Genomic DNA, 20,147 nt, shown 5'->3' with positions numbered 1-20,147 from the left:
CAATACACAAGTCCTCAGCAAGGCATTGTCTTGTGTAGCTGCCAAATTTTACAACAGCACTCGCCCTACCATTTCAGATAACCTAAACTATTAGGAGAGGGGAAGAGGAAAAAAATGTACATTTATACTCTAGGCACTACATTTCTCCTTTAAAGGTGTTTTATAGAAGCGTCAAGTCGTGATGCCCCCCCTTCTAGAAGGGAAGCGTACGTGTTCCTGTACCTCAGCCACAGAAATTTGTGCAGGTGTTGAGCCGAGGCTCTGGCTTGAACGAGGCAACCCAAGAAAGCTCAGAGAACTACTGAATTCCTTGCTTTTATTACAAAAATGGGAATGATCACTTTGATCAAAATGAAAAAAGTTTGCTCACACTGTGTACATGAAAAACTCTAAATACAAAAATCATCCCAAACACAGTTTGTGCTTTTTAAAAAAGAATGCAACATCATTTTGCACTGCGTTTTAATTTTTGACCCCCACATAGAATAGAAAATACACACCGCAGCTTGCAAAGGCTGCATCGTACTCTGACGAGTTTCAATCGTAACGAGATAAAGCAGCAGTCTGGGAGCTGCTGGCTGGGGCAGGGAAAGGGATATCATGATGGAGCAGGTTGCAACGCTGCGGCTGGAGCACAGAGCAGGAGGTGACAGCTCTGCTCCTGCCAGCCCCCCCCGGCCTGCTCCCGGCCTGCAGCAGCCAACAGTGGCACCCAACACTGCTCGGCACAACAGCTTCGGAAAAAAAAAAAAAAAAAAACCAAAAACCTACAGCTGTACTGATTAAGTCTATGGAATCATTATGGGGCTGAAAAAAAATCTTCAGGTATCTCCATAAATTAGTGCAGGGAAATAAAAAAAAAAAAAAATGCATTTATGGTAAACTAGAATTGTAGAGAGATACCATTTATCAGTAACCAGCACACAAGTCTTGCTTCACACATACCCTGTGAACAACAGCTCGTTTCACATGCAAAAGACCAAAAAGCAGGTATTACAACAGTTCTTTCACATCCCTAAATTAGAAAAATATAATTTTTTTTTATTCCATCTTTGTTGAAACTGCAGCACAGTGAACTTCACTCACTCTTCGGATCAAGTTGGATGATAATACTGTCCGTAATTCCAGGCATTCTGGTAATTGTACTAGAAAACAAACACAACATAATACCGTAAGTCAGACTGCCCACACTGCAGGAAGAGCGCTGGTGACAAGCCATGATCTCTGATTCAGAAGGGCACAGCTGAGTTCTCCCTTTGGCAACTGCAATGGTTCTGAAGAGTGGCAAGCGTGGCTGTGCCAGTGTCGCCGTGCCCATGTCACCCCCAGAACGCTGGGGTGTCAGCCCTTCTGTAGCGAGGCCCTGCCCGCAGCCCATGCCTCAGGCTGGGAACAAGCCAGGAGTTCCTCGGCAGCCCCTGAATTCCCAACCACCTGAAAGCTCCACTGGGAGTCAGCTTTGCTCCAGAGGCAAAGCTGAAGTGGGATTCAGTTTGAGTCCAGGGTCAGGTTTGTACCCAGGGTCCGTGCAGAGGCTGGTACTGGTGCCCATAGTGTTTTTAGTCCCTTAATAAACACGTGTGCGGCAAGTCTGAAAACGCAGGACAGGTCAGAGGTTCACTAACCCTCAGATCCCCTCTGGTTCCCGCTCTATGGCTCTGCCTCACTCCCCTTTCAACAGATTCTCATAAGAGGGAGGAAGAAGGGAGGGAATAGAAGGTAACGGACACCTGAACTGTCTGTGTTCTGGCTCCACATCCACCGTTACGTCACAGCCCCAAATTAAACTGCTTCAGCCAAAGTTTCAGTTGGACGCTGTACAAGTCACAGAACCCACACCCAGATGTTACAGGAACTACTAACTGGAGAAAGTAAACTGGCATCCCAAGGCAAGCCTCCTGGGCAAAACACTGCAGCACACAACGGGTCTATTGCCCTCAGCCAGCAATGCCCTTCAGTGCTGTCACGCAGCCCTTCGCTCGAAGAGCTAGCCACCAAACCGCTCATCTGCCCCAAGAGGAATAGCAGACCAAAGAGGAATCAACAAAAACAGAAGCTAAATTTTTACTCCCAAGCTTTTGTCACCAACTGATGCTGGGCCATAGACAGATAAATCCACCGGGAAAACCCCAATGTGCATACAGTCAGACTGCACGCGCTCTAGAAGTAACCAAAGCAACACCCACCTGGTACCAGGCGTTGTAGTTATACGCGGCCTGGTTGACTTGCATGTCTCCGTCCATCATCTGTGCTGATGCCAAAGTTGGGTCGTCTGTGAGCATTTTCTTTTCATCTGGCTCCTCTGATCTGTGAAGTGAATATTTGCTTGTAAATGGTATTTTAGATCAAATTCTAAGCATGTCTTTGTGTGAGAAGTGCTGTAACAGGTAAGGGTAAATGATATTTTCAAATATGGTGCCCTGTTGGGCTTCAGAACAGCAGTCTGGTTTTTAAAGTGTTCTGGTGCTCAAACTGAGAGAGCTAAAGCATGTTTCTGCTTAGAGATTGAGTTACATTTACCAGGACCATTTAGCTTTTCTGTGAAACATAGTTGAAACGTTTACTTTCCAATAAATCTGTTTCCAAATATTTATGCCAACAGTATAGCCCTAGTTAGTATACACTTTAAGTGATTTAAGACAACAGTGATTTTGTTCTTGCAAGCAGTAGGTTTAAAGCTGAAAAATGTATGTATAAATATTCAAAACCTAAAGAAAAAGACATAGTTCCCAAGACTGTTCTTGGAACTATTTTTAAAGCCTTTCCAAAGTGCTTTGTCTCAGCTCTAGCTTGGTGTAGTATGTGTTCCAGCGACCCCACGCTGCGTCATCTATTGAGTTCGTTTATCCCCTCAGGTGAGCAGACTTCCTACCCGTTCTCTGCCCTCCTCTTTAAAGAATCCTGCTCCTTCAGAAGGGCTTGATGTTCATCATAGGCATCCAGAAGCCTGAAGGAGACAGAAACAAATAAAGCTTTGCTCACCATTTTCATGTCAACGCTTTAAACACATGAGCAACCATTTTTAAGTGTCTACTTCAAACTGTACAAATACAAAAGCATTCTAAACCACTCAACCATAATCAAATTTTAATCAGTGATCCACCATGAAGATGGGAAAGCCAAAAAAAATTAATTTGAAGGGGGATTCCACAACACATATTGAAGAATTTTGTTAGCTCAGAAATTCCCAACTTGCTCAGCTTTTTTCACACTTCATGCAGTTCTTTTATAAAGAAGTTTTCTAAAACTTATTTGTGATACAGCTGCTTCCTCCAGTAATTGCATTCCCTCAGCTGCGCACTGATGCCATCTATAGCAGCACTGATATCTAGGAATCAACATTTCTTTAAATACTGGAAATTAGCATTAGACAAAATCATTACAATTCCAAAGTATCACCTACAGCCTTTTCCCAAACAACATGGGAAGTACATATGTATATTTAATGCAGCACAGAAAAGCTATATTATTTATATCTCAAGTATTACCATATATTGCTGAGTGAAAGAGTAATACTTCTGTTTCCTAGGTAAAATTCCCATGAATAGCCAGCTATCATTTAATCTGCTGCATACTACAGCTTACAATATTCTGTCAATATTACTCTTGGTGAAAACCATTTCTTGTATTTATTCTGTGCTCTAGTATTGTTTGGGAACTGCAGACTTCATTTTGTTTGGTCTGTCTAGGATCCCAGACTTGCAACGCCTGGCTGCCACGCAAGTTAGAGTGTTCAGTCAGCAGAAACTAAGGACCAGCTATTGTTAAAAACATACAAAGCAGAAAAACTAACGCATGCTTAGTCCTTCCAAGTTAATTAGCTGCAAATTGTAAACAAAATCAAACACTTGTTTTACAGTAGGGAGTTAAGAGGGAAAAAAGTATATCTAGTATTTAATTAAGAAGTTGCACTTCTAGTATCTGATCCTCCCACGTAAGTGTCCAGCACTGTTAATACTTCTGAACACAGAAAAATCAAACCAATGCAGATGTGAACATCTCAAGCAACAGCTCTCAGGGAACGGAGTATCAAATTACACCTGTGTCACAAAACATTTCACGTTCTCTTTGAGGAACATCCCCCTTTAGGAGACTTAGCAAGAGAAAACTACAGTAAGAAGTTACGGGCAGCAGAACTTTGCTCTATGAGGCATTGGGTATTTCAGAAAAAAAAGGGATAATTTTCTGAAAAGAGGTTCCTATTTAAAGGTAGGGATTTGGTTTAGAAAAGCAGCTATCCCTCAATAAAGAGCTGATGGCACAAAGGAAACAATTTAGTGGATACCACTAACCCTACCCCTTCCCTGCTACTCCTGCAAGCAGCCTTGTGGTGACCCTAATTTGGCCATTGCACAGATTACGTCTTACTTGTTTACATCAGAACCAAAATCTTCCAGAAATTCCACTTTTCGCTGAGAAAACGTAATTCTCATTTTTATAGATAATGCGCCGTTGACAGCTTTATCAAAACAGCTCAGGATGTTTTCTTCATTTTGCTTGAGATCGCCGCTGTACTCCATTTCAAGTAAGTTGAGATAGAGTTTCGTATTTTCCTGCGCAAAAGATGTATTAGAACTCGTACATCTGTCACGTTAGGTATTTAACACTGAATGTATGTCTACTAGATGCATATCAGAACATTTACATCATAAATATATGCTAAAATTGTCAATAAAAATATTTTCTTTTTACATCGGTCATCTTTGACCTGGTTTGTTTCACAATTAGATCAGAAGTGATCTAACATTACAAAAACAGATGTCACCCCTTGCTAATAGTAAGCTAATAGCATCTGGAGTGCCAAATATTTCTGCGGTTATACAAAACGATCTACAAGTACTGCCTACACGATCCATTTTGTTCACCTTGATATGTGAACGCACCTGTAATATTTAAGATCCTAAAAAGGAAAAATGAAGGCATGAAGCACATTGTGCTTCTGATGAAAAAAAAAAAAAAATCTGCAGACTTCCAGATTTGGAAGCTGCAAATGCGGCAACATCAGTTTAGAGGGACTGGTGTCTCCATGTAGTAATGAAACATTACATACAGTTACAATTCCTGTCATCATTGTTGCCATACTTTTAAAAAAATAGTTCTGAAAGAGAGAAAACTACCAGGATTTATTTATTTTTTAATACAGCAAAGAGGGAACACATACTTTGTCAATTTCTATGGCTTCTGACAGCACTTTTCTTGCCTTTGGAAGATTTTTCTGTACTTTGAAGAGGTGCCGAGCTAATTTGATGGCATAAAACGACGATTCACTAACTGATTTGGCATTCCTAACAGCATCTTCAAGCAGGTGTTCAGCTTCTTCCATGTTTCCATGTCTGCGTTCTAAGCTTACTCTTCGCAAACGAATCATTGCTAGCCCTAGAATACACTCTTCAAATGTTTTCAAGATTCTTCTTGCTTCATCAATGTTGCCTAAAACACCGGTGAAGACGGTTTAAGATATGAGACATCCAACAGCCTCTTAAAACCAGAATCCCTCCCAGCAAAAACGAAGGCTGCTCTTACCCTGCTGCTCCTCAAAGGCAGCCCACAGCATGTGAACCATTGGTTTCTTAGGAAGGTGTATTGTGCAAGCCCTGCTGTAGACATGCCTCACTCCTTCAATACTATGATTCTCCATGTATTTGGCATACTATAGTTGAAAACAGAGCAGAGATTGAAAAATTTAAAGCTTGTATTTGTCTTTAAAAACATGCCAGAACGATAAAATTCTTTTGTTTAAACCCATTCAGCACCTTTATTGAACCACTAGACTAGTTTCTGTAAGGAAGGACGTAGAGAGGCAACGAAGTTGGCATATGCAGCAGTCAAATCTGGTTGCAAGCAGACCATCTCCTAATGCAACAGATATAGTTATATATGAACAAAATTCCACAAGAGTACAAAAGGTTAGTCACTAGATCAATGTATGCCATCGGCAGGAGATGGGTGGTAAGCCACTTCCCTTACCTTAATCCAGAAGTCCTCATAGAGGGCACATGAAATAACACATCTTTCAAAGAGGACCACAACTCGTTCATGAGTGCCATTTTCTATCTCAAATTCTAAGTACTCTTTCCAGTTTTTCAGCTGAATTTTCTCCAGGGGTTTTACATGAAAGTAAGGCCTCTTTATCTGCAAGAGTTACAGTACGGCAACTTGTGACTAATAAGCATACCACCAAGTTGCTTAAAAAATTAAAAAAAAACCCAAACAGCCACACACCATTCAGGTAATGCCATTTAAATCAACAGGACTTTGGAATGATACCTCATTATCTATTCAAATAATAATTCTGCTGGGGTTACCCAAGTATTGATGAAGAGATGTTGCTGACAAATATATTCTAGGCTAGTAACTTATTTTTCTAGAAAGCCTTTTGAGTGCAAGTGTTTACAGAAGCTGAGAAAGAACTCAGTGCAGTTTATCCCCTGCAAACCTGCGTCACAACGTAACAAGGACATGATAAACAACGAGTATTGTCCACATATATACATACAACTAAAGTACTTACTGTTGTACTAGCGCATGTCCTACAAATTAAATCCAAAATTTGGTTGGGAATCATGACAAGGAAAGGCAGAGCTTCATCTTAAATATTTCCATTAAGCTGATTATTCCAAAAGCTAGCGAGATTGCATTTGTATTGATGACTACAAGAGGAGCCGGGTGGGACAGAGTTCAGCACAGAAAATTTACACATTGCTTTGAACTAAACGTAGCAAAGCATGCTTCCAGAGACCTTTTGCTTTTTCTCTCTTCATCACACAAATTGCATTCTTTTTAGGATAGGCTCACCTTTTCAATTAGAATTACCTTCACCTCCTTGTTATTTTGCAATGCCTCACACACATAAGGCAGTACTACCTTACACAGCATTTCATGCATGTATATTTAACGACAGCGTAGTAAACAATACACTATCTTGCCTCTCTCCAAATACTGCTTAAAGATCTTTAAATTGTCGGAAAACACTTGGCCTCACAAGTTGCCTATTCACATGAAGAATGCCAGAGAAGAAAAACTCAATCTTTGTTCAAAGCCCACAACACTTGAAATTATAATGCCTGTTATTCAAAATTCCTAGTTCCCAGTCTTATGTTCAAAACTCTTGCACGTGCTGCCTTACATAGAAAAAAACCAAACTTACCGCTTCTTCAAATGTCCACCTCTTACTGACTTCATGTTCGTTGTGGTTAAACATTTCTTGATGAATCTCAATGATCCTGTGCCTCATGTTTTCGATCTCAGTGATTAGCTAAAACATAATTTTTAAAAATGTAACACAGGTAGACACCGTAACAGCTTTGTAAATGCATTTTATGACAAGTGTGATATGTATAAATTAAAAGTATCACAGATGCATTAAATGTTACGCTAAGCAGCTAGGGGAAGGGATAGGGTGCTGCCCTGATGGTGCCTCGGCCCTTAGTGCAACCCAGCTGAACTGGTTTTCTATCAGAAGTTTTGCTCTATGTTAAGGACGATTGAGATTAAAGGTGAATTTGGATCCAAGTCAAACTTGGTTTCAGAACATGTACATTTTCAGACTCAGCAATTCCTTTGGACAGTTCCAAGTTTCCATACGCCTGTGAAGGCCATGAACCCGCACAGACCGTTCATTCCTAAAGTTTTGTACATCACTTCTTTCACTTTTGAACTCCGTTTCTTTGATACCTATGAAAATACTGGAAAGATACATCCTGTAGACAAGAGCAGTTATCACCTGAGCCAAAGTGCAATAATACGCAAGAGAACTACGGCAACACCTCAGCTACAGATAGACTACATTGCCTGCAAATAAACTCAGCCACAGAGTAAGGCAAGATATGCTGATGAACATCCCCTGCGTACGTACCTTGGCAGGGTCAGTTATGTCTTCAGTACCAGAGGGCAGGTCATCTCCAGATTGCACATCCTCCCCGTTATGGCCGTTCACAGACGCCAGTTCTCTGCGCAGCTGAACAAACTGCTCAGTAGTCAGAAGATCTCGAGGCAAGTTGTTCTGTATGTGCTCTTTAAACCTAAGAATAGTTAGAAACAAGTCAACACAAGTTTGATGGTTTACATTTCAATATTCTGCATAACCAGAGCACAATAATAAATCCTAGAGGGGTTCTGCATTACATTATCGATCTAGAACGACACTGGCAATGCAACTGCTGACAATATACAGACAAAAGGCGACTTCTACTATCTATCAGGCTTCAAAAGCTTCGCATTTCAAAGAGAAATGAAATAGCAACAAACTTCAGTGGCGAAGACAGACCACTTGCCATGTAAAATTCATGGCAAAGGACAAGACCAGATTTAGAGGAAGATACTTTATTTCCAAAACTAAAAGACCTGTAGAAATTACAGGGAAGACTGGTGCATAATTTAACTAAGGTTTCTCATGCCCTGTTTACCTCTCCATATTAATTCTACTATCTAAAACTTAACGAAATATTTCTCTTTAGCCAATTAAATTAGTGTTTCACCACACGTGAGTATCGCTTGAGGAAGTAAAAGTTCAAAACTGCTCATTCTGATTTTTCAAAGACGTCCTCTGTTCTTCCTCACAATTCCAAGGCCTTCCTTTATTCCACTGTAGAATTTGTGAATTTATGTGAACCCAAATTCCTAAAAAGTGTATCAGTACTTCAAAACAATCCGTCAAACTGTACGAGTATGTAAATAAGTAAGTATATAAAACTCAATAACTATTTCAAGTTCTTTTCCAGGCGAATATTTTCACGTTTACAGAAATAGGTTAGTGTGTGCTTAAGAAATTCATAGCATTAACTAAATCTTTGTTCTCTCTTTACCTCTGGAAGTGATGACTGTAGAGTTGTGTTGGAATTCCAAGGATGCGGTCATAGATGGATGTAACTTCCCTTAGGTTTCCCTGTTCATTTTCCCAGTTTATATACATTTCCCATAGTCTGTCAGAACGGAAATCTGTCCCAGCAGCTAACACTGCATGTTCATATGCTCTGAAAAATGAAATAATTTTACAGTTGTTTCTGGATGTGCTGACAGAACAAGGAAGAAAAGTTCTGACTCTTATTTAAAGATTATGACCATCCTCAGTTACTCGCAACCACACTTACATTCATTATTTAAATTCTTCAAAGTATTTTCTAGATATCTACAGCAAGGTATCTAGAAATTCCAGAAGTTCACACTCACATTTTTTCCCCCTACCACAAAAGAACAAATAAAGGCACGAGAAAACCCCCTTGCAGGAACACAAGATATTAGGAAAATGCACAGTTTTTACCACTTATCTCTTCTAAAGATTCTAAAACCATTACTTAGCAGTTTAACACACAAAAGCTATACATCAATCACGTAGATAGACGATTCATACACTTCATACACTAGAAGCTGCTTCAGTGTAAGTTCAATTAAGGCTTTGTGTCAAACTTCAGTCCAACCTCTTACTCTAACCAAGACCACTGCCAGCAACAGATGAGGTCAGACATGTTCTAGCCATACCCTCCAATGAATTTAATTCCAAAAATTCTATGGTGAACCTGTTCCAGTGCTACACCAAGTATTTCCTAACGTCTAGTCTGAAGCTGTCATCACAACCTTTGACCCTTGTACCACACTGTATTGTCTACCCCTTCTTATGGAATTTGGCTCCATCATCTCTTAAAAGTCCTTAAAGTACCTGCAGGCTGGTATTAGCTCACCCCTTACCTTAATCTGGTAACACTGTCATTAGACTGTACGTATGGGCTTCTCGTATCACTTAGTCTGCTGTCAACTTACCCTCGAATAGTACTGTTAGTTTCAGGATCAGCAGGGTCCAAGGTCTCCTTTAAGAAGTTTATATAATGTATCCAAAGATCAACACTAAGAGGAATTGCCTGAAGCCCTCTGCGATAAACCTATGAAGAGAACATGAACTGTACTTCAAATACTTAATGGCGTCCTAATAGAGAGGCAACACTGTGTTATCCGGTGAACCTTAGAAATACTAATTACTGGAATTTTGTTTAAATAATCTACCATTACCATTTGGGTGGAGGTTGGATAGAACATGGCAATGTTCTGATCTCCACGTGCAGAGTCTTGATCTTCAAAGCGCAGCGGTCCCTGCATTCTGACCAGGTTGTGTGGGCAGGCTTTGGGGTACAGACCATAGGGCACAGACCCATTAGAGCATCATTGACAGCGTCTGACCAAAAATGCAATAAGATGTAGCAATTGTGACCAGCAAACCAACTATATTGTTTTGAAAATGAGTAATAAATGTAAGTGACAGAAAAGCCCTGCCCTACTTGTTAAGCTGCAGTGTAATACAGAGGCTTGCACTGCAAAGCTTGACAAACTGTAGAGGTTTAACGCACCTGCCAACAAAGAGAAAAAACATTAGCTACAAATGCCACAGACGTGACAAGTGCAAACAAAATCCCTACAAACCTGACCATACATGGCAGGTACTGGCAGCCAAATGACTTGCGGTAGGTTAGTCATTATTTGGCTAACAGGACCAATGGCAATAGCTGTGCCCAGCTACCTACATACCTCATCAGACTGCTTAACGTTGTCGTGTCGCTTTTCAAGGTCTGCATACTTTTTCCAATATCCATAGCAATATGGATAATGCGTGAAAAACCTGTCAAATGCTTTCCTGGCAGCTGGTAGGTGGTTCTGCAAGAAATACATAATAAAAGCAATGAATCCTTACCTAAAAAACCCCTTCACGTTATTTTTTCAAAATAATTACTATTTTAACATTGTCTCAAAAGCCATTGTTTTTATTTTGTGATCTTTGCTGATGACACTGGCAAGGGCAACTGTCTTAAAACAGTGTCTAGGAAACCGGGATGTATAGGTCTAGATTTGTCACTGGAATATCCATGACTTGTTTTGGTTTTCTTTGTTTATTTCCGGAAGGCTAAGGAAAGAGGGGGCATGTACTAACCTCCTGCTCTACATACTGTAGTAGATATACCCATCCTGTGAAATCCTGGGGATTGTCCTCTACTACTTTCCAAAACTTGTCAAAATCTGGAGGGAAGCAAGCCTCAATATCTGTTGTCTGTAAACTTTCAATATTTGGAATTTCACTCTCCTGCGTGTTTTCTTCATTCAAGTCAGGGGAACTATCAGGCGACTGTTCCATCTCAGTTACACTCATAATTTCTGTACTGAAGTCCATATGCTGTTCTTCTGTTGCCGTTTCAGTGCCATTGTCTATGCTGTCATTGCTTACAGTCGGCTTCTCCTCCTCTGTATTTTCTGCGTTCTCCATGGCTAAGCTTACTGCTGTTCCGTAGTACTAGGTCCTGTGGAAATAAAAAGGTTCAGTATTCGTGCAGTGAGGATTCAAGTAGAACTTGGGCATGAATTCTCAGCCAAGAGTCTCCCAAGCACTTCAGGCATCCATGTATTTCACCACAGACATTTATGGATTAGATCTACTTCACTCTTGAGCCTAATTCACAACTAGGGACAGGTTAATAGCAGTCATGCTTTGTAACAGCTGCAAATACAACTCACGGTGTTTTTCCTAAAAACCAGCACAAGTGGCTATCGAGGTATGAAACTGAACCAATACAGTTTTCCTGCACAAGTCTGGCAGAAGTTTAATACAAACGAAGAATTACGTTCAAATATATTCAATTCTCCTACTTAGTACAAATCAGTAAGTTCTTCACAAAATAAATATATGTTAAATTGTACCCTCAACGCTGAGCTGAACTGGATTAAGCAATAACTCTGCAAAGCAAAGAATTACTATCAGCACTAGACTCAGTCCACATTAACGATGCCTACAGAAACTAACCAGCATCAGAGGGCCACAAAAAAATGTTTAGGCTAGTCCCTGACACGCAGTCACTCGCTCCCACACACAACTCAGATGTCAGGGGTTCCTCCTGCCCCTCAGGACAGACTCCATCTTCCTCCCACTCTTCATTTTGATCTTCCTGCCAAATGCTGATGCCCAGCCCTACTCTCCTCTGCAAAGGCCCGTCCAGCCTAACCCAGCTGTGTGCTGCTCTGCCAAATAGCACTCAACCTGGGCGTAAGGCACTCCACTGAACCTTCTCCACGTTTGAGCCAGGTCCCAATGACTAACGGGTTCTAGATAACACAATACCCAGCTCTTAGCTATGAATCTATTCTGGATGAAGAACAGTGCAAGACCTTCATCCCCAAATGCACTGAAGCAACTGCCACTTCTATTCCCCCTCGCTTCTCCTCAGAGGATGTGACAGCAAGTAAGTTTAGCGCTAAAAAAAAAAAACCCACCCAACAGTCCCCATACCACTCTGTATCTCCAGAATTCTTTCCCACTGAAAGCCTGAAAAAAGAACAGACAGACCATTTGCTTTTACTTCAACAAATACATTGATGAGCCATCAATAATAAAGTTCAGGGGAAAAAATGACAGAAAGGAGAAATATCTATACCCTATCTTCATAGATTCATAATCCTAAAACAGTTTGGGTTGGAAGGGACCTTCAGCAGCTTCCACGCCTGAGATAACAGTTCATGTTTTCTTAGGAGTTCACCAAGCCAAGTACCTTTGGCATAGTGTTAAAGGGTCCACATGGTCTACTCCACAAGTTGTCTAAAAACTGTTTTTTTAAAAGTAGTTATTTTGATTCTGCACTGTATACATTGTCTGGCAATCATATAAACACAATTTCTTTCCTTTAAGGTAAACAGTTCATAATTTTGTAATTTTAAATGGTAACTGTTAATAAAAATGAATCCTTCATACCATTTAAAAGTCACATGAACGTAATGTGACTACACAGAGCACTATACTGCTTGTGTTCTACAGGAAAAGAGGATGCTTGTGAAAGACAAGCAGTTTATTTCATTAATGACCTGTTCTTCCCCACATCCTGGGCCACTCTAGAAAGCCTGCATCTAAAGCCAGCTTCTTTAGTAAGTGTTGGAGATGTGCCTTCAATATTAAGAATGAATATAATTTATAAGTTAATAATATCAAAGTAGTGTCACTATGCCTTTACCAGGGCAACATACAGAAGAGATCTGCGCAATTAAAACAGCTGCTACCATTCAGAGCTTACCTCTGTAAAGATAATAAAACCAAGGCATAAGAGGAGTGTGCTATGCACACAGCAGCCCCAAAACTTGGAAATGATAAAGGATGTTTACAGCTCTAAAATTTTATAAAGCTAATGCAATTGTTTTTAAACATGCGGTAACTTATGACTGAAAGTTATTCTGAAATTTGACAGATGTTTTCCCCCTCCAGTGAATTCAGAAGATGTATTCCAGCTTAAAAAATAAATCCCCCAAATCTAGCTGTCTTCAGGGGGAGAGAAAAAAAGAAAGAGGGAGAAGCAGTACTGGACCACCTCTGCACACAACATTTCAAACAGAAGCTAAGTTTATTTGACAGATCACTTCCAACTGAAGGCATTCCGGAACACCCGCAGGGAACCCTGGCCCATCCCAAACTCTTCCAGTAACTGAAGGCTATGGCTGACAGGATCAGCCCCACCTGGTACCAGAGGAATGCCCCGCAATCCAGGGAGCTGCGACGGCAGCAGGCACCAAGCTGGTGCACGCCCAGTACAGACAAACACCAACCGGAGTAACTTAATTCCAGAAGTTTTTACATCACTCAGGCTAAATAACTAAATAGGAATATCAGATAACTACACGCACCAGCTTTAAATAATTTACGTCAGCGTATATAATTTAACCTATTTCAATTAAATGTTTATTGCATACAATACTGGCATCTATAAATATGAACTAATGGAAAACATCTAGGAAAAAACCCAAGTGGGCAGCACCAAGGCATTTCAAGCCTCTCTCACACCGTCCCCGGCTCTACGAACCTTTAACCACCACAGTGAGCGGCTACCTGGGCAGCACCAGCCTGGCCCCTCACAGCTCCTGCCCAAAGACTGATGCTTTGGTGGCCAAAGGATAGCAATCATATAACAGTTTGGGTTGCAAGGGACCCTAAAGACCACCTAGTCCCACCCCCCTGCCCTGGGAAGGGACACCTCCCACCAGCCCAGGTTGCTCCAAGCCCCATCCAACCTGGCCTCGAACACCTCCAGGGATGGGGCAGCCACAGCTTCTCTGGGCAACCTGGGCCAGGGGCTCACCACCCTCACAGCAAACAATTTCTTCCTCAGATCTCATCTCAATCTCCCCTCTTCCAGTTTAAAACCGTTGCCCCTCGTCTCATGGCTCCCCTCCCTGATCCGGAGTCCCTCCCCAGCTTTCCTGGAGGCCCCTTAGAGACTAGGACTCTAAGGCGTCCCCGGAGCCTTCTCTTCTCTATGCTACGATGTAATAAACCGTTCGGCATTCAAAGGTTGTGAGCTGGCCTATTATTATTCAGAGCTTTAGCAGCTGTTATAGCACATACATATTTATCCTAGTAAGCAAAGCCCGCGGGCAGACCGGTTCCCCAAGTGCCCGGTAACGGCCGGCCAGCGGAAGGGCTGCAGGAGGCGGCGGTGCCTATCTCGGCCGGCGGAGAGAGCGCCCCGCACCCCCCCACACCCTCCCTTCCCTCAGGCACACCCCACGCGCCGCCGCGACTCCCGACCGGGCCCAGGCCGCCACCTGCCTCAGCCTCCCGCCGGGCCGGGCCCAGCCCTGCCCCCGGCGAGGCGCGCACCCCCGGGGCCGAGGGCAGGTAACCGGCCGCCTCCCCCCGCAGAAGGCCGCCGCTCCCTGGCTCTCCGCCCGCCGCTCCCCCGCCCCGTCCCCTGTACCTGCCGCGGGGCCGCCGCCCGCCCGCTGACTGACCGCGCGCCCGCCGCCGCCGGGCCCCAGGAAGAGCGGACGGCGCGTGCGCGCAGGGCACCGCGCATGCGCCCCGCGCACGCGCCCGCCGCGCTCCCACCCCCCCCCCCCGCCAAATGGCGCCGAGCTCTCCCCTCCCGCCTTCCCCCCTCAGGCAAGAAGGCGGCGGCCCATACAGAAATAAATCCATTTTATTCGCCTCGGGGTCTCGTGTAAAACGCGTACAGTAACGGCAGCGGGAGGGACGGGCAGGGGGCGCAGCCGCTTTACCGGGCTGTCGGGGGAACGGTTAAGCGGGAAAAGGGAAGGGATGGGGGGAAAGGGGAACGAGGGAGGAAAAGGGAAGGGGGGAAAGGGGAAGGAGAAAAGGGGGAAGAGGGAAGGGGAAGGCTTGTTTCCCCCGCGCAGGTGGCCATGCTTTGCCATGAGCGAGCCCCGCCACCAAGCCAACATTCCCGTGCCCCCGCAGCAGCCAGAGCAAGCTAACACTGCACAGCGGTGTAAGTGGACTAAAAAAATACGTATCTTTCACAAATACCACACAAAACGGTGTTGTACTGCATAATTGTCTGCAGGACTTTCTTCCACGTAGCAAGCTTAGTGCTAAAACAAGTCAGAACGTGACTGTGCGATAAGTGTTTATTCATTAGCAATCTGGCGTCCACAGGCCGCTGTGCTGTATCGATGCAGAGGAGCAGGAGTGACTTCTCCCTGGCCCCAGCACGGCCCAGCGCGCTACAGGCTCTCCGACAGCGGCCATTCTGCGTGGTGAACGCAGGCACCGGCAATGCGGGGATGGTCCCGCGTCTCCCTGTAAACAGCTGTCCGTCTGTCCCAGCCAGGCGGCTGATTGAGTTTCTCGCATGCACAGAGATCGTTAGTTTAGGTTGCTATCTCCAGAAATTCTTCTAAACTCTTCTTGATGTGCGGTGGCTGAGATGCAGCATGAGTTAACAGACTTGGGCCCATCTGTGCAAAAAGTGCTCTCGATAATTTTGCTGTGGCTGTCCGGATGTTTCCTCCGGCTCCAGGCAAAGAGCCGCTGTTTGTCATACTTCCCAGGAGGTGCCAAAGGACAACTAGAACTTTTTGCTCCACAGCGTAAGGCTTCCGTGGGTATAACTCTGTAACAAGATCTGCGAGAAGGACAACGGGTCATCACACCGTGTGTGAAAACTATTTTTAAAATACAATTCAGAAGCAATCCCCTGCTTTGAGAGGTGTTTAAAAGCACTTAATGTCAAATCATCTTCTCAAAGCATCGAATGAAGGAATGCTGTGCACAAGAGCTTGTCTGCTGTTGCAACAGCACCAACGCTCCGACAAAAAATACTGAATTTCCCTACGAACAGCCCTTTTATCCTCTCTCAAGAGTTTACACAGCAGCACTGGTACTGCTGATAATTACAATTTTCCATTAAATTAAAACAAGTAAAAGAAAGTGGGTTTTGAGTTGTTTTTTTTTAGTTAGGATTATCACAGGACCTTTATTTCCCACAGTGCACTGTGTAACATCTGGTATTTTATGATTTCCGATCTACCTCAGAAATACGTGGTAGATATTTGCATTTAAGAAACAAAGTAGCCTTATACTATAAATATACATAGGATGAAGCATTTTCCCTATACTTAAGACAATTACATCATGAATAAAGTATTTAACTGGCAAATGTTTGTCTTGCTGCCAGAGAGTGTATGGACTCTTCTCATCTATGTAATACAAACTACTCCACAAAATCCCAGTAAGAGATGAACTGTTTAGAGGTTGGTGACTAACGCATTCAGAAAGCATAAGTTTAGGAATATTTCAAGAACAGACTGTCCATTATGTTACTGAGTTCAGTTTCATAGCGACTACACACACAACTACTCTGGAAGTAAGCCAAATAATGGCTGTTTGGTTCAAGCATATTTCCTATAAAGACAGCCCTTGTTCGCTTAAAACATCAAAGCAAAATTCAGCACTTTTGCTAGTAATAGCACACATGTGAATTCTAATTAAAATTTGTCTTCAATTTTTAAACCAAATTTGCCTTGAAACTCCTGACACCAGTTTTGGAAGACAACCATTATGAAGTCTGCCATCGTTGTGGTGATTGCAGCTCACTTGCCAGCTTGTCTCCTTTACCCCTGAACGCCAATATGTATTATCAAGAGCCTGAAGACAACAACAAAACCAACCGCAAAAAGTCAAAAGCTACAGAAGTAAAATTCAGGAGTTAGTAGGAGCCAGCCTTAGAGAACAGTGTGTTTTCTGTGCTGGGAAAGCTCAGGAAAAGCAGTCACTCATTCCTTCCGTCTCTTCCTGGCGAGAGTACGAGTGAGGACTGTGGGAGGGAACGGGACATGAAGGAACGGAAGCAGGCGAGCCCCCGCTGGCTCTGTGCAGGAGCAGAGGCTGGCCCACCACGGAGAGGTACGTCCCACTCGGTTACTGATGGAACGAAACTCATTACAAAACAAAACTCATGCTCTGATTTCATATTAAAATTATTATAAGCTTAAGGAATTTATACATCTTCCAGGTACTTATACATCTTCCATCCGACTATAATAATAATCTTTTTTGTTTTGTCAGCAATAGCTTCAATTTGCATTAGAAGGGGGTGAAACTTGACAACTGCTGCACCGTTAATGATCACAAGCTACCGCGACAGAAGGGAAAAATATACAGCCACCACTATCCTACAATGAATTTGCCCAATTAGGACGGTACACAAACAAGCAAACACACAAAGTAAAACATCACTTTACCAGCAAGCTTTTCTGTCATGTCTTGTTTTGCTTTTCCATTCAGAAACTGGGCTTTTGTGCAGAATGGCTGGAGGAGCAAATAGTTGTCTAAATACAAGGAACAAAACACGTTAAAATTCTTAATCAGAAAATAAAACAGTCCAAAAATAAACACAGTATGGAAAAATGTAAATAAGAACCTTACTTACATATTAACTTCAAAAAACACAGTGATGTATTTAAGGGCATAAAAGCATAAAAAGATCCTCTTCACAAGCCCTAACTCCTAGAATCTGGTAGAGCACAGCATATTCATTTACTGAAAATACTAATATTCTGTTCCAAAGCTAAAATAGTTGAGAAAGGAAAATAGTTGTGGCATACACCAATCAGCAAGAATCTAGTTCCTTGACCTGTTGAAGAGATTCAGCAGCGTGACAAGCTTCTGGATAGTGAAACACAGAAGCACACAGACTGGCAGAGGTGGGAAGGGACCTCTGGAGATCATCTGGTCCAAGCCCCTGGCTCAGGCAGGGCCACTGCAGCCAGTTGCCCAGGACCACGTCCAGATGGCTTCTGAGTATCTCCAAGGATGGAGACTCCACAACCAACCCGGGCAACCCATGCCAGCGCTCGGTCACCTTCACGGCAAAAACCACCTGCTATGGAAAAATAACAAAAGCACCTACGTGCTTCTGACAAGTCCAGCTAGCTGTATTATTGGACTGGCAAACACTGAGATGAGGAAGTATGAGAATGAAACCAATGACTCCTTACACAATGTAATGATTGTATGGAAACTACTGGAAAGAGTAGAATTTGATTAATACAATTAAAACTCTTTAAAATTAAGAGAGAGTAAATTACTTACCCAAGTGTTGACATAGAGCCTGAATAACGTTTGTGGCAGCTGCATAAATCCCTGGATTTTTGGAGTTCAGGTTGTTGTCCACCATGGCAGGAATTAACATGTTGATCACAGGTGATAAATTGTCTTTCAGCAGCGGAATCATCTTGTGCATTGTCTCCAGAGCAACCTGATTTACTTTACTGTTTGAGTCATGTAAGCGAGACTTGAAAGCATCAAAGATCTGAAAAAGTATCCAAACAGCATTCATCAGAATTAACCATTAATGTTTAAGGTGGATATTACGTTTCCTGCTTTATTGTTACATTTAGTTGTCCATCTTCACAAACGATGGCTCTGATATGCAAATACCTGAGATACATTTTTTAGCAAGTAAAGCAACATTTGATATTTTCATACTGTGTGTTATTCAACTGTATCTCACCTCGTCTGAATCGGAATCATTCCTATACGATGTAATGGAGGAAAACTGGCCACCTGTAACTTTCAGTATGACTCATTTTTTCTGCAAGCAAGTATTTTTAGCAAGACGTAGCTCTATTTAGCAAAAAGAATGTTTTAAATGTTTAAAAGCCATTCCCAGTTAAGATATTGCCAAGTTCCATAGAAGTATTTCATAGTTCCACAGCAGAGAGACTGCAGCGTTAGAAGACAATCTTGGTTTTCCTCTCATTATATCTATCTTTAGTTTACAACTGTTGGACCTCATCACAGTATTTTTCTCCTAAAGCACCTCCTTTCCTATTAGAAAGGATACTTACCTTAAGCTTTATCATAATAAATAAAGACCTTTCCTCACCTTATCCTAGACAAACAGAGCAGGCGGAACTCGCAGCTGTGCTTCAGAGACAGTTTTTCAGATCTTGGTTAATCCTTGCTGCTCTTTTTGTAACCTGTTCCAATATTTTGATATTTACTCAGCAGTGGCATGAAAAACTGCAGGCAGTATTGCAGAAATAATTCAAAGAGGGCTATCTCTAAGTGCAAATTTTCATCTTCCTCCTGTTTACTAGCTTTACTACCTCTGTAGCTTACATATCTCCCCCTTGAGCATACCTCACCTGTTCCTCAACATCTTTCTGTTAATCAAACATTCTTATGAAACAGGGAGCCAAGATTTTTTTATCAGAAAACCCTGTGACACAACTTCAAAGACCTTTGAAATAAAATGTCTTCATACAGTTACCTTCACAATGTTTGCAACAACAAAGCCTTGATTGTTCTCCGTATCTGATAACAGCTGCTTAATGCCATTTATTCGATCACGGAAGTCTTTTGCATTCAATAAACCTATGATGTCTTTAACATATTCTTCATTTTCTAGTGAATTACGAGGAGCTGTTTTTCTTGTGACTTCACGGGCTTCTGTAGTCTCTCTGTTGGAAAGGAAAAATTATTCAGTGCACGCATAAGCAAGCTGAGACAGAAGTCTTTAATCTCAGCCATTCTCTTTCCATCTAAGTGCAAATACGAGCAGTAAACAGAAAATCTTCTGATAAAGGACTTTCACTTTAAACACGGTGAATTAAAAAAAAATAATCACCTAATAGTAATTGTTGTTCCTGAAGTCTCAATATATGTTCCACTCTCCATGCATACACACCTATCACACAAGAGAGAAGCCTCAAGTGGGCAGGAGCCCTGTGCTGCTGCGTGTTTCTGAACCAGAGCCGGGGTTGGGCAGGGGACGGACGGACGGGACGGGGACTGTGACCCCTAACAGTTGTGAACTTCCCTATTCCTGTACTCTCACAGTACTTTAAACACTTTTTACACACTGATTCCAGTTTAGGTGGCACCTAAG

At 42.4% G+C, this 20,147-nt stretch overlaps 2 protein-coding genes and 1 non-coding gene across 13 annotated transcripts in view; all 3 read right to left on the bottom strand.

Annotated features, from left to right (window-relative positions):
* Positions 1-299: 299 nt before the first annotated feature.
* On the bottom strand, positions 300-15,390 carry PRPF39 (pre-mRNA processing factor 39). 8 transcript variants are annotated; one of them, XM_054200023.1, is made up of 14 exons: positions 15,268-15,390; positions 10,916-11,281; positions 10,516-10,641; positions 9,757-9,875; positions 8,805-8,972; positions 7,856-8,021; positions 7,148-7,255; positions 5,968-6,132; positions 5,524-5,650; positions 5,162-5,430; positions 4,369-4,553; positions 2,873-2,947; positions 2,187-2,307; positions 300-1,145 (listed from the first exon to the last, which is right to left on the bottom strand). In XM_054200023.1, the coding sequence occupies exons 2-14, from the start codon at positions 11,243-11,245 to the stop codon at positions 1,095-1,097; spliced, it is 2,010 nt and encodes a 669-aa protein (XP_054055998.1). In that variant the 5' UTR covers positions 11,246-11,281; positions 15,268-15,390; the 3' UTR covers positions 300-1,094. The 8 variants fall into 8 exon arrangements, with proteins under 8 accessions (XP_054055998.1, XP_054055999.1, XP_054056004.1 ...); XM_054200024.1 differs by lacking the exon at positions 15,268-15,390 and adding an exon at positions 14,712-14,789 and having other exon boundaries at positions 10,916-11,279; XM_054200029.1 differs by lacking the exons at positions 10,916-11,281; positions 15,268-15,390 and adding exons at positions 10,003-10,165; positions 10,269-10,337.
* On the bottom strand, positions 4,994-5,079 carry LOC128909703 (small nucleolar RNA SNORD127). Its single transcript, XR_008466478.1, has one exon. It is a non-coding gene; the product is annotated as a small nucleolar RNA SNORD127 (small nucleolar RNA).
* A 232-nt stretch (positions 15,391-15,622) lies between the features above and the next one.
* Positions 15,623-20,147, bottom strand: part of TOGARAM1 (TOG array regulator of axonemal microtubules 1) — a 36,300-nt gene continuing 31,775 nt past the window's right edge. For 2 of the 4 annotated variants that reach the window (XM_054200020.1, XM_054200021.1), the window contains 4 exons: positions 19,530-19,719; positions 18,347-18,566; positions 17,497-17,583; positions 15,623-15,878 (listed from right to left, as the gene is read on the bottom strand). In XM_054200020.1, the coding sequence (XP_054055995.1) occupies positions 15,625-15,878; positions 17,497-17,583; positions 18,347-18,566; positions 19,530-19,719 (751 nt within the window). In that variant the 3' untranslated portion in view covers positions 15,623-15,624. Of the gene's footprint in view, positions 15,879-17,496; positions 17,584-17,888; positions 18,138-18,346; positions 18,567-19,142; positions 19,237-19,529; positions 19,720-20,147 lie in introns of those variants that run through there. The other 2 variants (XR_008466169.1, XM_054200022.1) reach the window with 2 other exon arrangements.

This window comes from Rissa tridactyla, chromosome 4, assembly GCF_028500815.1.
Source record: "Rissa tridactyla isolate bRisTri1 chromosome 4, bRisTri1.patW.cur.20221130, whole genome shotgun sequence".
NCBI lineage: Eukaryota > Metazoa > Chordata > Aves > Charadriiformes > Laridae > Rissa > Rissa tridactyla.
The sequence above is the reverse complement of the archived record's forward strand: the minus strand, read 5'-3'. Positions and strand labels throughout refer to the sequence as shown.